This window comes from Malania oleifera, chromosome 9 (genome assembly GCF_029873635.1).
Source record: "Malania oleifera isolate guangnan ecotype guangnan chromosome 9, ASM2987363v1, whole genome shotgun sequence".
Lineage (NCBI taxonomy): Eukaryota > Viridiplantae > Streptophyta > Magnoliopsida > Santalales > Ximeniaceae > Malania > Malania oleifera.
Genome location: NC_080425.1, coordinates 54,280,234 through 54,294,972, shown reverse-complemented (window position 1 = coordinate 54,294,972; position 14,739 = coordinate 54,280,234). Strand labels below are relative to the sequence as shown.

The 14,739-nt window shown below is 38.2% G+C and overlaps 2 protein-coding genes across 2 annotated transcripts; one reads left to right on the top strand and one right to left on the bottom strand.

The window, feature by feature from the left end:
- Nucleotides 1-2,725: 2,725 nt before the first annotated feature.
- LOC131163333 (small ribosomal subunit protein mS47-like) lies at nt 2,726-14,201 on the bottom strand. Its single transcript, XM_058119913.1, has 13 exons — nt 13,943-14,201; nt 13,750-13,830; nt 13,035-13,103; nt 12,841-12,904; nt 5,617-5,700; nt 5,439-5,525; nt 5,205-5,290; nt 4,994-5,115; nt 4,050-4,110; nt 3,483-3,581; nt 3,289-3,390; nt 3,166-3,207; nt 2,726-3,076 (listed from the first exon to the last, which is right to left on the bottom strand). Exons 6-13 carry the CDS (start codon nt 5,500-5,502, stop codon nt 2,957-2,959), a joined length of 696 nt encoding a protein of 231 aa, XP_057975896.1. The 5' UTR covers nt 5,503-5,525; nt 5,617-5,700; nt 12,841-12,904; nt 13,035-13,103; nt 13,750-13,830; nt 13,943-14,201; the 3' UTR covers nt 2,726-2,956.
- LOC131163461 (uncharacterized) lies at nt 6,492-7,907 on the top strand. The gene has a single exon (XM_058120053.1). It carries the CDS (start codon nt 6,492-6,494, stop codon nt 7,905-7,907), a length of 1,416 nt encoding a protein of 471 aa, XP_057976036.1.
- Nucleotides 14,202-14,739: the final 538 nt, after the last annotated feature.

The window sequence follows — 14,739 nt, the reverse complement described above, 5'->3', positions numbered from 1 at the left end:
ATTCCTATCTTGGGTCAATAGTATCATAATATAAATAGGCATGTGATGCAGGTGGAGTTACAGACTCAAAACATAGATGACTTGTTCTAATTATGGGGAGTTTCAGCTCGAAAGACCAACATGATCATGGTGAGCCCATGTGCGCTATTAGATGTTCACTTAGGTATAAATTTGGCATTTTGGTGTTTTATGCATTCATTACTACGAGTAGCAAAGTTCCTACTATTTTTCAAGTTGCAGTGCCCAACAAAGGGAAAAATATATGGAGGAGTGCTATGGTGGAGGAAATGGAGTTATTGCATAAGAACTAGGTGTGGGAGTTGGTGAGGCTTCTAATGGGGAAGAGGGTGATAGCTAGGATGCAAGGGAGCGATGTATCTGTTATTTGTGAATGACATGTTATTGGCTGGGATGACTTTAACTAAGGCTAATTTGTTGGTAACTCTGTTGAAAGGTTTTGACATGAATGTTTTGGGTACATCCAAGAAAGCTCTCAGTTTGAAGATTTGCATGGACAGAGCTAGCATTGCAAGGAGATTAGTGTTATCTCAGCATGACTTTGTGGATAAAACTACAGGGAGACTTTGTTTGTCGTATAAAAGGGTTCTGTGGATAATCAATGTAAAATGTCTTCCGCTCAGTACCCAAGGACGAATGGTGATGTTTGGGATATGTCAAAGGTCCCTCATGTTGGTGAAATGAGATGTTTTAGCAGGCAATAGAGTGGTTCGTCAGTTGTGATATTTTTTGAAGAATATGTAGGGGGCTTCGGTGATAAAAGGCTTACAACAGATTTTGTGTTTACTGTTGTGGGAAGGCCTTAATGGAAGCCCACAGTAAAGTTTTCAGGTGTAACATCTACGAGTGAATCAGGGTTCATGGTAGAAGCCGAAGCTAGCATAGGCAAGTTCAAGCCTTTCTTGGACTTGGTGTTTGTCTCCAGTTGCTAAATGGGAGGTGGTCCCAACCTAATGTCGCAAGGTCAAGGTGGAGATTGTTGGGAAATGTGGCTCACATACTAAGTGAAAAGCATGCCCATAAAGAAAACATGAAGGAAATCAAGCAACAACAAAGGGAAACCGTCAACGAAAAGGCTCTAACCTTCAATGGTTTGGAGAAGTGTCTTAGACAATTTACATTCTGTCTAAAACCGTCAATGGTTTGGCTCGGGATACCCAGTGCGGATTTCAAATTTTGAAAGGGGGACATTAATATGGTTGGGCTTTGGAGGGAAAACTTTTGGGAATTCTATTTATATGTCATATCAGATGTATTTATAGAGGATGGCTGTAAAAGAAGAGTGTTGTGCATTGTTCATGTTCTTTGGATAAGAAGATAGTGAATTTTACCGTTGCTTTCATGGATGTAGGCATTGTCGAACCACGTAATTTCTTGTATTCTTATTGTTGTTATTGCTTTCATATACTTGCAGTGATTGTGGATTGTTTTGTATATTTATCATTGATTACTACATTGTGTGTTTGATCCTACATACAAATATATTCCGCTGTGCAATTCTTTTTTCATAGCATGACCAAACGTTATATAAAAATAAGGGCAAGGTGCTTGTGGTGGATCTTTTGGTTGTCATGTATAAACCCATAAAGCATGTATGAGAGTAACCTAAACGAAACATCAAGTCAATTTCATATCTATAACCTTCTCTCTAGGTTTGCTTTAAAGGTCTTATTAGTCTATGTGGATTCTCCATTGGTATGTGCATAATAAAGATTTGAATGAATACATGTGAATCAATATAATCCATTGGTTGATATGGATTGGGTCGCAATAAGCCACACCCTAGCGAGCTAACTCTTTGTATTAGATACTCTACATACTTTAGTGCAACAAATGGGGTCAATTCAATATAAGCTTGAGTCCTTTAGCCCAAACAAGAGTGTGGCACTAGGTAATTAGTGGGAGATATTGTTGGATGACAAATGATGACTTAAATACTTCTAATATTGCATACTCCTGCCACTAGGTGATTCTAACTTGGTCCTATTACAAGTTTCAAAATGTTAGCCATCTCGGGTTAATTTGTATCTTGGGAGGGATTCCAATAAGACACAAGGTCAAGTGTTGGCTTCACATTGAGCGTGGATCCAATTCGGTCTTTATCTTGCCAAAATACCTATCAAAATTTGTATTTTAGGACAACTAAAGTTGCCACTACAAGTTTTGGTGAGTTGACATTCGTCTAAATTCTACCCAAATGCATGCACAAAAAGGTGGGGAGGATGTTATTGTCCTTGAGCTACAGTTAATTTTGGTATTTGAGCGTACGTGCACATATGCCACATGCAAATAAGAGCAAATATGGTAGTGCTTAATAATTATTAGTATAAGAATTCTTAAAGAAACCACCATATTTGGGCATTTGACCTCCAATATGCAACTAGCCAAATATTACATTATTTAAATTACACATGTAGTTTTGGTGAATACAAATACGACTACAAAATACCATATAAAACAATATCTAATATGTGAATCATCTTAGGAATCTAATTTATTAGCAATAGCTTCTCTTAACATATGCTTAGAACTTCTCTAATTAAAAGGTAACCATCTACCCTCTTAGTTAGACACAAATTAAAATACTTTCTTCATAAAATGGCATGCGTCATTATAACTTCTCTTATTACAAATTGTGAGTGTCCATTTATAATAGAAAATAAAAATAAATAACTTGTGCACAAGACTAGCGTTACTAAAGGTAACTCCACAAAAAATGTGTAAAATTTGAACAAACTTTTGAAATCAACGCAACCATTTGGGAGGTGATTTTACTTCTAGATGGATTGGAGAATCAATGACCATGGCCATTTGAATTATTCTCATGAACTAATGGTAAAAACAAGTTACAGGATGGGTTTTATTTCTAGCACTTAATATTTATTAGAATGTGTTCACATTTATAAAAATATATATAACATGATATGTAGTTGCATGCCTAAGCACAGGCTTCCTGCATTATTGTCGGTAGCTCAAGATCAGGCTCATATTCATCAAGTGGTGCAAAAAATCTGTCAATCATATCGTCAGACACTTGTTCTAGTGATGGCGGATTCCACTGCATATCAGACGAACCAAGTGAGAAATAAAAATTGTCAATTCAATGAATTCATGGTTAGTGGTAAGAGGAAAATGAATTGTTCTTACCTTTGGGGCAAAGCTCTTGTCCACCAATCTTGCCCGAACTCCCTGGTGCATTGCAGAATCGTAAGATGGTTACAAATATCACATTAAAATGTCTTAAATTTAGGCAAGAAGTGCCATCTATACCTCACAGAAGTCTTTGGATATTTCTTTGGAAACCACTCGAAGTGAAATACGGTACTCGCGGGCTACACATTGTTCAAAAGTCTGAAATCTACTTTCTCGTATCTAAGTTTGTAGATAACCAATCATTAGATCACGGAGCAGACAATGGTGCTATAGCTTGTACAAATCAATCAAATAAGTTGGACAAGACTCACAGATCTTAAGGAAATCTTCAAGCTCAAAGGTGAAGCTTCTCTTAGTTTCTTGAGTGTTGAAAGACACCACTGATCGTTGGATAGAGCTGCTTCGCCTTCCTGATCGTTAGATATGTTTGGTAAAAAGCTTAGTCACAAATTAATCTAACTTATTAAGAAATCTTCAGTATTGGTTCCTATCAAAGCTACGGGGTTTCAATTTCCTTACCACGGTGACAATGGAAAACAATTTACCGAAGTGCAATGTCTCATCAATCCTCAAAAAAGGTAACCCAAATATATGTGCATGAAGGAATAGCTAGATTTTAAAATTCTCAATCAAACATATGAAATGGTTGATTTGAAACAGGAAATCATCCATCCTTTTTGGTCCCTAAAGAGAAATTGGGGTTGGGTCACATCTAAGATTTCATTAAGCTAGGGAGACTGAAAGGCAAGCACACCAGATAGAGATGATTCTCATGTAACAACCCCCTCAATTAGCTGCATTGAATGTGCAAGTGGGATTTATTCATTTGGTGAATCTCAATTATATTTTTGACAAAAAGAAAAACAAAGAAATCTTACCAAAGCAGAAATAATTTCCTCGACTGTGTCACGGCCAAAACATCTATTTGCCATCTCAATCCTGAGTAAAGATTCATGGAAAGAATAATGTGAAGAGTATTTTCAATTACAAATATGAACCAAATTAAAGGAAGCAACTGCAAATGCAATGGTACTTGCCTAATGGCAGCACCTAAAAATGATTGATGTGTTCAATAAAACTAACAGAATCATGGGAATAAAATATGCATGCACAGCAACTGTTTAGGGGGGGATTACAGTGTTGGATCAAAATTCAATTGCATATATGTGCAATAATTATGTGTTGTGAACTGTCTAATAAGGAAAGACCCTATTTAAAAGTAATCAGTTATTTTGGATTATAATGGGCTTTAATGTATCCGAAACGGATGTGGACCTTTAATGTGTAGATATTTTAGTGATTATTTCTGTTTATTACGATGGGTGAAAACGAAAATACACATATATGGTCAACGGTTATATATATAGTGGTTATGGTCTCTGGATCACATAGATGTTTCTATAATTTCTCTTTTGTCATTCCATCGCCAAAAGAGAATAGAAAGAAGGAATTCTCTGGACATTACGTGTTGATCTGGAAGGTCATCCACACAACTCGACACATCTTGGAACGCCCTAAATTCAGGTGTGCTTCCGCATTCAGTTTAATGTCCTTGACGATTTAATATGACTGATTCTGGCATGATGATGGTTCCCATCAATTAAAGAAATACTGTTTAAGTTCCTAACATACAGGTCATTCCATCGTTTGATTGACAATAGCTAACTAAAATAAATAAATAAATAGGAAATTTGAATTATAAAGATTCTAAGTCCTCTTTCCCTAGTAAGAATGGCAAAACAAAGATAATGCCCACGCAACTACTACGCAAGGTTCAAAATTCAAATACATTGACATCTCTAGCATAAGAGACAAAGCACACCTATGAAGAACACTTCTTTCATTTGGATAATCAAGGGCCCGGTGTTTCTTTAAACAGTTATCTATGACGGATGGATCATCTGTATTCAATCTGCCAAGTTGCTCCTCAATCAATGGAAGCCTCTGTACAATAAGGTGATGTTACCAAGGTATCTACTATGATTAAAAATAAAAAGAAAAAAGAAAAATGAAGATGGCAAAAGAGAACTCACTGCACTAAGTGTATAGTGAGTAGCAAGTCCCAAAGCAAGCATTTCTACTCCACCAAGTGTGTCGCCGGTTAGACCCAAATATTCCCCTATGAAGAAAACACAACAAGAAGCAGTAAGCAACACAGCATCAAGCTGCTGCAATGTTAGGGGACGTGGACAATCTTTATAACAGATATATATGAAAAAAATTAAAGAGTTTGCAACAAGAATAAACTGTGTGACAAAAAGACATACCCAAATAGCCAGGTAAACGTGAAAGGTAATAGGAAGCCCCAGCATCAGGAATGTCCCGTGGCATATATAATTTGTCCCTTAACAATTCTAATTTATTTCCTAGGCATCAGATGACATTACATGGAAAAGCTATATCAACCAATGGCATATATAATTTAATTGTATTGGTAATGCATACCGTTCTTTCAGTTGCAACACGGAATGTCCCGTGGATCGAAATCGCTGCACCACCCCCCATTGTGATGCCATCATAAAGAGCAACCTAAAAGAAAGAAAATGTCAAGGCAAGATAATCATTATATATGGTTGGCTTTGAAAGACAATAATATGATGTCAGTGCAGCTACTGTGTAAATTAGACCTGCACCACATGGCCTGATAACTTCTTCAATCATCTTCTGAAAATTAAAATGCATTCAGACTAAACACAATGTAAGCTGATGAAAACAAGATAAGCTCTCAATGACAGAACTTGAAGTTCAAAACCTTTGTCGCAAGACAAAATTTCAAATCACAAGCTGACTTCCAATTTTGTTGAAACTGAAAGCAAAGCCATACCATAAAAACATGCTATCAAAACATGCATTATTCAATGCTCCTTAAGGGGAAGATTTGTGTCTTCTTCTTAACCTTTATGGCCGATACAAAGTAGAATTGTCAATAAGAGAACATCAAACCCAGGACTCTACGAATGTATTACAAATTAAAGATGCCAGATATGCAACTCCAACTCTGCTCCCTAGCTCCCACCAGAAATCTGAAGAAAGAGCACTCACGTGAATGGCTCCAACAGATAGTTGTTTTTATTTTATTCTATTTTATTTTCTGTTTTTGGGTAGTTATTTTCCCAGCTCTGCTTGAGATTCCTTTTTCTGTTATCGTTTCCTTCTCCCTATTTATCTTCCCCCGAGTGTACAGTTCAAGGTGTGAAAATGCAAGGAAGACAAAATTCTTCTTTCCCATCTTCATCTCTCTCTGTTCTGTGCTGAATTTCTCTTCTTACAGAGCAGTTCATTTCAATTTCTTTCATGGTATCAAAGCCAAGTTAGTCTCAATGGCTCGAACTGACTCCACCAATTCCGATCAAGACACCAATCAAAACCAAAACCAAAACACCAATTCAACAGCCTCAAACCATCACTCAATCCATCTTGATCCATCACAGCCCAGCAGCCCATACTTCATCAGCACCAACGACCACTCTGGAGCTTTACTCGTCACGCAAGTATTGGACTCCAGCAATTATCATCCCTGGGCAAGATCAATGAAGCGTGCCTTGCGTATTAAGAACAAGCTGGGTTTCATCGATGGCAGCATTCGTGAGCCAATTGATCCTGACAGTTCCTTGATGGATCATTGTCTTCGTTGCAATGACATTGTTATTACTTGGCTGCAAAACTCCATGTCAGTTGACATCAAATGCAGCACCCTGTATGCAGAAACGGCACACCAGCTGTGGGTTGAACTCGAGCATCGTCTTGCACAGCAAAATGCCCCAAGGATTTACGAAAACAAACAAGGAATTGCTGCCCTGATGCAGCAACAAGATTCGGTGAGTTGTTATTTCTCCAAGCTGAAAATACTTCTCGATGAACTGATGAACTATGAATCCATCCCTAGCTGTAGTTGTGGTGGCTTGAAAAAAGTGATCGAAAATCAAATGAAATTCCTAATGGGACTCAATGACTCCTACAAAGGTTTGAAGGCACAGATATTGCTCATTAAACCTTTCCCCAATTTGAATGAGGTTTATTCAATCATCCAACAGGAAGAGAAGCGTAGAGAGATATCTTTTGACCCTTCTCTCATAGAACCTCTTGCTCTCCTGGTCAAGGATAACACCAGACAGCTCACGCCTCAAAAAAGCTCTCAGAGACGTGACAAATACTATTGTTCTCATTGCAAAATTCATGGTAGAACTCCACCTATTGGCTCGTATGCCCATCAGGTTTCAGCATCTCCTCTACCTATTCCAGAACAAGGAACTCATGGAGGTCAAAGCACTATAACTCAAGAGCAATATCAAGAACTAATGGCCATACTCAGACAGACCAATCCGGCCTCGGTGCATTCTGTTCAAACTACCATAGCTTCTCCTCCTGATGCACACATTCCTCAGTTCTCTGGTATACCTCTCTGTCTCTCAGCTTACACAAGCAAACCCAAAGACATTTCAGCTGTTCCCTGGATAATTGACACGGGTGCAACAGATCATATGGTCTGTGCAACCTGTTTCTTCACTTCCAAAACAGCTGAAGTCTCCTACTCTGTAACCTTGCCTAATGGAGAAGCTGTCACTGTGACCCACATTGGCACAGTGAGACCAACAAAAGACCTTATTCTTCACAATGTCCTGTGTGTTCCATCCTTTTCTTTCAATCTCATCTCTGCCAGAAAATTAGCTCACACCTTGAAGTGTTGTCTTATTTTCTTATCTAAAAATTGTTTTATTCAGGACCTTTTGACTTAGCGCACGACTGGAATGGGTGAGGTGAAGAATGGGTTATACCAGTTGCTGCAGAATGAAGTTCCTCCAGCATCCTTGACTCAAGCCCTGTCCAAAGCTAGCAACATATCACCACAAACGGCTGCAATTACCAACAGCCAGAACATGGACCTTTGGCACTACCGCCTAGGACACCCTTCATCAATAAACTTAGATTTTCTCCATCTTGAACCTGTATGCAAAACTTCACTAACTACTAAGCCTTGTTTTGTTTGTCCCTTAGCCAAGCTTCACAAGCTTCCTTTTCCTTGTAGTCAACACAAATCTGAACATTGTTTTGAACTCATTCATTGTGATCTCTGGGGGCCATGTAATGAAGCCTCTTATGATGGTTTCTGATATTTTCTTACCATTGTCGATGACTTCAGCAGGTGCACTTGGGTGTATCTTTTGAAATTTAAATCTGATGCAAGTTCTACCTTAAAAGGATTTTATGCCCTGATAGAAACTCAATTTGCAACCAAAATCAAAACCATTCGGAGTGACAATGGAGGGGAATTTAATCTGAAACAATTTTATCATGAGAAGGGCATCATTCACCAAAGAACTTGTGTGGAGATCCCTGAACAAAACGCTAGAGTTGAAAGAAAACACCAGCACATCTTAAATGTTGCAAGAGCCTTGAGATTCCAAAGTGGGCTTGCTATCAAATATTGGAGTGACTGTGTGCTGACAGCAGTCTACCTCATTAACCGAACTCCATCTGCCATCTTAAAATCCAAAAGTCCCTTTGAACTCCTTTTTAAAGCCAAGCCTGTATATGCCCACATCAGAGTCTTCAATTGCTTAGCTTTTGCCTCAACTCTCTCAAATAACAGGCGCAAATTTGATGCAAGAGCAAGAAAGTGTATTTTCTTGGGATACCCCTTTGGGGTGAAAGGATACAAACTAATGGACTTGCAAACTAAAAAAATATTCATCTCAAGGAATGTCGTTTTTCATGAGGACATTTTGCCCTTGCAATCTGAAGAAGCCACCACTGTCCCAACTACTCAGCTTCCTTTTCCTCAGCCTACCATCATGGATTTTTCCTATGAAGACTCTCATACACCAGCTAATGCCACTGAACATGACAGCCCACAAAACACACCAAGTCAGCCTTCAACATCACCTCAACCTCCTGGTGAAACCTTAGACCACACTATAAACAGTCCTCATCTCCTAAGGAGATCTACTAGAACCAAGAAGCCACCACCTCACCTTGAACACTTCATCTGTCAGCAAGCTAGCTCTGCTGGCCTTCTCACCGATTCACAGGAGTCCAACAAGAAACGAGGTCCTACAGCTCCAGGTAGTCCTTTTCCACTTTGTGCCTCTTTATCTTATCATAACATTACACCTAAACACAAGGCCTTTGCCACCACAATCACTAAAAACACTGAACCTTATTTATATCATGATGTTGTTAAGGATCTTAATTGGGAGAAAGTTATGGTGACTGAAATTGCAGCTCTTGAACAGAATAAAACCTGGACTATCATAGAGCTTCCTCCTGGTAAGAAAGCCATCGGATGCAAATGGGTTTACAAGATAAAATACAATGCCAATGGGACCATTGAACGATACAAGGCCAGATTGGTCTGCAAAGGATACACACAGGAAGAGGGCATAGACTATCATGAAACTTTCTCCCCTGTGGCTAAGATGGTATCTGTCAGAGCTTTACTAGCATTGGCAGCAGTCAAAGGCCTGCATCTACATCAATTCGATGTCAACAATGCCTTCCTTCATAGGGATCTTGATGAAGAAGTGTACATGAAGCTGCCACCTCGCTATCGCACAGCAGATGAACCAAAGGTTTGCAGGCTGCTTAAAAGTTTGTATGGCCTTAAGCAAGCCTCGAGGCAATGGTATGCTAAACTCTCCTCCTTCATCATCCAGCATGGCTACACCCAATCTAAAGGAGATTACAGCTTGTTTACCCGAATGCATAATGGTTCCTTCACAGCCATCCTAGTTTATGTTGATGACATAATTATGGCTAGCAATGACATGAGATCCATTGAAAAACTTAAGGGAGCTTTGGATGAAAAGTTTAAAATCAAAGATCTTGGGTAACTCAAATACTTTCTTGGCATCGAAGTTGCACGATCAGCAAAGGGAATCCATCTTTGTCAATGAAAGTATGCATTGGACATCCTATCAAATGTAGGAACCATTGGGTCTACACCTGCTAAAATTCCTTTGGATCAAAATCTCAAGTTGTCGAGAGATGAAGGAGAACCCATTGGAGATCCCACCATTTACAGAAGACTCATTGGCCGCTTGATGTACCTGACCATCACTCGACCAGACCTCTCTTATTCTGTTCAACTCCTCAGCCAGTTCATGGGAACTCCACGAGTCCCTTATTTAAATGCAGCACACAAGGTTCTTAGATATATCAAGATGGCGCCAGGTCAAGGACTTTTTTATCCTTCAGATTCTAGCTCACAGTTAAAGGCATATAGTGACAGTGATTGGGGTTCATGTCCTAATAGCCGAAAATCCTTAACCGGCTACTGTGTTTTCCTTGGTTCTTCTTTGATCTCTTGGCGATCCAAAAAACAAAACACCGTCTCCAGGTCTTCTGCAGAGGCAGAGTACAGAGCCATGGCAATGGTTTGCTGCGAATTGACTTGGATCCGTTACCTCTTGAATGATCTCCAAGTGACTCATCCCCAACCTGCCACACTCTTCTGCAACAACCAAGCTGCCTTACACATTGCTGCAAACCCAGTTTTCCATGAACACACAAAGCACATTGAGCTAGATTGTCATCTCATTCGTGAAAAAATTCAAGACGGTAGTCTCATTACTCACCATGTCAACAGCCACTCGCAAATGGCAGATATGTTCACCAAACCTATAGCCTCTTCTCTCTTTTATTCTCACTTGTCCAAGATGGGAGTAGAAAACATCTACTCTCCATCTTGCGGGGGGCTATTACAAATTAAAGATGCCAGATATGCAACTCTAGCTCAGCTCCCTAGCTCCCACCAGAAATCTGAAGAAAGAGCACCCACGTGAATGGCTGCAACAGATAGTTGTTTTTATTTTATTCTATTTTACTTTCTGTTTTTCAGCAGTTATTTTCCCAGCTCTGCTTGAGATTCCTTTTTCTGTTATCATTTCCTTCTCCCTAATTATCTTCCCCTGAGTGTACAGTTCAAGGTGTGAAAATGCAAGGAAGACAAAATTCTTCTTTCCCATCTTCATCTCTCTCTGCTTTGTGCTGAATTTCTCTTCTTACAGAGCAATTCATTTCAATTTCTTTCAGTTTTAACACCTAATACTTGTGGAAAGTGCAAAAGACTCACTCGTGGCTTCGAGTATGAGCCTGCAAGGTACGCAAACCCGTATAATGTTCGTAAAAATTCTTTACAGTCTTCCATTCTCCCCGCATAAATATGTAATAGTTGCAGTTTAGAAAACTATTAGCAACTAGCTGTTGTTGAAGATTGAAGGAAGCTGATCATCTTGCCAGCTGCAGTTCCCAACGGCCCAGACTCAGATTCCTTCCCTTTTCTTGTTTTTATTTTATTTTATTTTTCTTCTTCTCGTTACAGTTATGTTGTTAGGAATACCGGATTTTTATTCTTATTCCTGCAGTTAGCAACTAACTGCTTCCTTGATTCTCTCTCTGGCTTGCATACATATACAGCTCTTGTACAGTTCTTTATACACAGAAGAAATATACGAAAGTCCCTCTCCATTTTTTTTTCTCTGTTCTCTGTTCTGGCCTTCCTTTCTCTGCTCGATCTGTCTTGCTGCGCAGCTCACACTCACAGCAAGTGACAGGCAAATTCTTACAGCTGTAACTAGTAAGCACCCAGTAATACGTAAGGATAGTAGGGTTCTGCAAATTAGAACCATCATAAAAGGATAATTTATAACTGAATCCCCTGTTAATTAAGAAAAACGTACAATAGCATGTGCTCTATGTTGGGAATATAGAACAAATTCCCGGAACCAATGAGAAACAAAATAGAGAAAAATAACGCCAAAGAAAAAAAATCAATCACACGCACAAAACAATATTTACGTGGTTCGGCAATTTTGCCTACGTCCATGGAGTCGTAGGGATTTCAATATTATCAGGAAGAAAACACAGAGAGTGTGGCGATACAATGCTCTCCCTCTCGCTCTCTCGCAGGTACAACCACCCAAACCCTAATCACCCGAAAGCAATCCTTTTTATATGTTGCGCTTGGGGTTCCGTTCCGAATGGGCTCCAAAATTTTCCCGGGTCGTCATCCAAATTAAAACACAACTAGGCTCCACAAAAAACCCAACACTCTATGCACAATTTCCGCATAAAGTAGAAGACATTATTTTCTCCCATAACAAACAGGTAAATATGAGCATAAACCCTGAATAACCCCGAGATGAGTAGAACGTTGTGCATTAACTGTTCTACTATACCAGGCACTTCTTAACTCTGCTCAAAATTTTCAGAACAATTTCTGCAAAGTTGAAATGTCTTGAACCCAAGAATTCTGTGACTATGATACAAATTGGAAGGCACTGTATTTGCTGCAATTACATTGCTGCTGAAATGATCAGCTCATATTTGTAGTAGAGCTTCTTTATCATATATGCATTGTGTAAAGCACATGTTGGGCCTGACTAATGCCTAAAAAGGGTTATATTTATGAGAGGGCTGTAAGCACAATTATATTGCTCATACTTTATGCCCTGATTGGCAGCTACCTCAGTCTCACAACAGCCAGCCACTTCAAGACTAAGCTGTTTTAAAAAAAATTTCACGTGTATTAATTCTTATATTTTCTCATCTTCCAAACACTAAGGAAAATTAAAGCTGGAGAATATTTCTAAAAGTACAGCGACCGAACACGGTGCAGGCATCCCATCAGAAGATAAGGATAAGCATGATCAAACTGAACTTGTTACGCACCTTCGATAATTGAATGATACAGAGAAACCACATCTCCACCCGCACAAAATGCCCTCCCATTGCCCTTCAATTACTCAAAAATGGCCATTAGAGAGTTCAGTAAATTTTGTTTTGAGTACTGGGAAAGCATGTAGAATTAACAAAAATGCTAAAGTAGAACCAATATATATAAGACAATTAAGCTACCAGCTTACCTTCAATACAAAAAAGCCAACATTGGGATCTTCTTCCCAGGAATCAAACAGTTTTCTGAGCCGAACTCCCTGAAGACAGACTGATTAATGTTTAAGGAGTTTGAGTAGAAGAAAAAGGAACACCTTTATACCAGCAAAAACATCTTCATCAAACGCAATATAGCTCATGGAATTACAACTTCGGATTTGAATTTGAGTAGTGTGCAAATTTATAAAGTGAAGGCCTAATTCGCAGTTAGTGATCGAGTGATAGCAACTATGATATATATATATAGCAAAAGAAGATGACTTTATTAGAGAGAGAAGAATGTACAAGAAGGAGAATAAGAAATCCTCCAAAACAGAGGAAATCAAAAAAAAAAAAAAAAAAGTTATTGCACTATGAAACGATAAACTTATTAATAATATTGTTCTATTGCTAGTTACTATTAAGTTAAAAGCTGTATTTAATAATTAATGCCAGAATTTTCATATGCCTAAGGGCAGGTTGTGTTTTATTTTTATTTTTACAAATTTGAAGAGAGATTTATGAAAATTTTGAAACATTAAGAAAGATCATTATCTTTTCGTCGAACATCAACATTAAAGTAAGACGGTAAGTGCCTTTTACCCTTAAAAAAATGTAATATAAGTGATTTAATTTTTGAATTGAGTTTGTATACTTAATTTCAAACATATGAACAGACTAATAGGGATTGAAGTTTGAAGAACAAACCATTGAAGGAGTGAGAGCATTTAAAACGTAAGGTCTATTGAGAATCGCAGTTCTTGAATTAGCATTGCTCTCAATCAATACCTGTACGCATATATATAACAAATGAAAAATATTAAAATTAATTAAATAAAATATACAATCTATGCTTTAAAATAATATATAAAATAATTAAGGTGAATATATCTAAACTCACAGTGTCGTGGGAATCATGATGAATATTATTTCTCCTAAGCAACTGAATAGAAAGAAATCGTGTACCATTGCGAAACGAGGAGTATAGTAAAGTTTTGAAGCTTTGCATTTTCTTATTAATTAGCTAATCAATAAATATATATTCTCTTAATTATATTCAAAAGTAGGTACGAACGAAATTATCTAATTAGAATGCTATAGAGAGAGAGAGAGAGAGAGAGAGAGAGAGAGAGAGAGAGAGAGAGAGAGAGAGAGAGAGAGAGAGAGAGAGGGAGGGAGGGAGGTATGGATATATGTAATGTATAAGCTTATTTGCAATGGCAATGGTGGACATGCAGATATGCGCGTGTGTGTGTGTTGCAACGAGACTAGTAGATATGCAATGCATGCATGCAACACGTGATGAGGGGAAGGACACGTGGTAGGTGATTATTGTACTAAGAGGGTACTTTGACCCGAAAGGTTTGCATTTGCACTGCTCGGCTCATCCGTACTCTTGAGTCTTGACGGCCTCATCAAATCAAAATCCAATGATCTCTGTGAGAAAAACGATGATCAGATCCACCTCTCTCTCTCTCTCTCTCTCTCTACTGTAAACATTGTATGATGTGTAAATTATCCAAAATTTTTGCATTTTTTATATTTTGGAAAATTTAAAAATTAATTTAATGTTGGAGCTCTTCATAATGAAGGTTAATATATAATAATAGAAAAATAAAGGATTATTAAAATAAAATACGAATAATAAGTAGTGAATAAAATTTTTGACCAATAATAAATTATGGTCACGTGTTTCGT

What these genes read in the sequence shown, in the direction of transcription:
- LOC131163461 (XM_058120053.1), top strand. Translation starts at nt 6,492, where the DNA reads ATGGCTCGAACTGACTCCACCAATTCCGATCAAGACACCAATCAAAAC.
- LOC131163333 (XM_058119913.1), bottom strand. Translation starts at nt 5,502, where the DNA reads ATGCCACGGGACATTCCTGATGCTGGGGCTTCCTATTACCTTTCACGT. An exon ending in ACGTTTACCTGGCTATTTGG is followed by an intron (nt 5,291 to 5,438) that starts GTATGTCTTTTT and finishes TTTTCTTCATAG; the next exon opens with GGGAATATTTGGGTCTAACC. An exon ending in AGGAAATTATTTCTGCTTTG is followed by an intron (nt 3,582 to 4,049) that starts GTAAGATTTCTT and finishes TCTAACGATCAG; the next exon opens with GAAGGCGAAGCAGCTCTATC.